This window comes from Plasmodium inui (genome assembly GCF_000524495.1).
Source record: "Plasmodium inui San Antonio 1 unplaced genomic scaffold supercont1.188, whole genome shotgun sequence".
Classification (NCBI taxonomy): domain Eukaryota; phylum Apicomplexa; class Aconoidasida; order Haemosporida; family Plasmodiidae; genus Plasmodium; species Plasmodium inui.
In genome coordinates, this window is record NW_008482022.1 from 1 (window position 1) to 1556 (window position 1556).

A 1556-nucleotide genomic window follows, 5' to 3' on the forward strand; every position below is an offset into this window, starting at 1 on the left:
GAAGATGAGTATTATTAAACCATGGTGATGAGTAATTATTTATAATTTCTGTGAATTCTATTATGATCATAATAAAGAATAAAGAGGAATATTAATATACGAGGTTAATTATGCGGGTAATTCATTCGGTTCATGATTCAGAGAAATCTATGGACAAAATTGCTTTTATGTAAGATATATGCCCAAATGAATAATGATAGTTCCATCAGTAATTACACTTGTTTTTATGGCAAAAGATATGATGCATGTGAAGATATGTATGATGGGATTGAAGACTCCTGTGTAAATTCTAAGAACGCCCTGAAACATATGTTCGACCTGAAAATAACTATTGCGACTGGCAGTGTTAATAGATCTGGACGAACTAATAAACTACAGAAAAGGAGACACGTGAGGAGAATTTGTAATTATAACGCATATTTATTTGTTGCTAAATTATTCGGCATTTGGTAAAATAAATAGGATGAAGAATAGTAAGGGGAGGAATTTAAATATCATTGGGCTTATAGATGAACTAGATTATATACTATGCCATTTGAGTAAAAATTGTGAAGGAGACGTGTGTCATAATAGTTATTATTAATATACAAGTCATTCGGAAGAAGAAAAAGTGTTATACCAATATTTTTCAGATTTCGATGTTGTGAAAAATTATATTAACTCTGGAAATAATAAAGAAAACAGAGTTCTTGATTTCATGAATAGTATGAAAAAAATCTTCAGGGAGGAAAACAATGAAGATTATTGTTGTGATAGAAAATATGAGTCTTGATATAGCTTTCTGCAGTACCGTACAAAATAGGATCAAGGTAATCCTTTACCTGTGTCCACTAATGAGTTTGAGGAGGGTATTGAACAAAAGCTAGGTAAAAGTGGATTAAATAATCGAACAAACAAAAGAAAATCATACAGGGGAAACAAGATATCGAAATGCAATTGAAAACGTTAAATGTTCAATAGATTATGCTGCGGACAAGAATCATTATGCATTTTTATCACGCTATATTGTAGGACACGCTTACCCAAACGTTGAACATATGTTAAGAGGTGAGGAAGAGAGGATAAAGAGCCCCTCCTTCAGAAGGTCAAGAGTATGATAGCGTCAGTGAATATAAACAGGGAACAGGATCTCAATTTTCCTCTAGGGATGTTTCCAAATCACATGACGCAACAGAAGATGTTTCAGGAAAAGTTGTTGAGAATACATCACAAAAAATTCGGGATTATCATAGTTGTTAAACAGTTATACTTCTGTACGTGGACACGTAAGGAAGGGAGTATGACAGGGAAATGTGGAAAATGTAAGTTAGGTTACACAGTAGCGCAGCTTTCCTCAGATATTCGAAATTTTCACTGTCCAGGGGAAATCTGAAATGGAAGTAAATTGTTCGTATGGAAGAATACACAAAGCGAAACTAATCTGTCTTAGCTGAGGAGATCAAAATGAAAAATATATATACGATCATGGAGTAATAAGAAGAGGCAGTAGGAAGAAAACACCAACGTCCTAAATATATTACCAATACATGAGTTGCTTCGGTTTCATATTTGAAGCG

At 33.4% G+C, this 1556-nt stretch overlaps 2 protein-coding genes across 2 annotated transcripts; both read left to right on the forward strand.

Annotated features, from left to right (window-relative positions):
• Positions 1 to 186: 186 nt before the first annotated feature.
• Positions 187 to 453, forward strand: C922_05799 (hypothetical protein; the record flags this gene model as incomplete). The annotated part of the gene is made up of 1 exon (XM_008821370.1): positions 187 to 453. One exon carries the CDS (start codon positions 187 to 189, stop codon positions 451 to 453), a length of 267 nt encoding a protein of 88 aa, XP_008819592.1.
• A 10-nt stretch (positions 454 to 463) lies between these two features.
• C922_05800 (hypothetical protein) lies at positions 464 to 772 on the forward strand (the record flags this gene model as incomplete). The annotated part of the gene is made up of 2 exons (XM_008821371.1): positions 464 to 572; positions 633 to 772. The coding sequence occupies 2 exons, from the start codon at positions 464 to 466 to the stop codon at positions 770 to 772; spliced, it is 249 nt and encodes an 82-aa protein (XP_008819593.1).
• Between the last annotated feature and the right edge of the window lie 784 nt (positions 773 to 1556).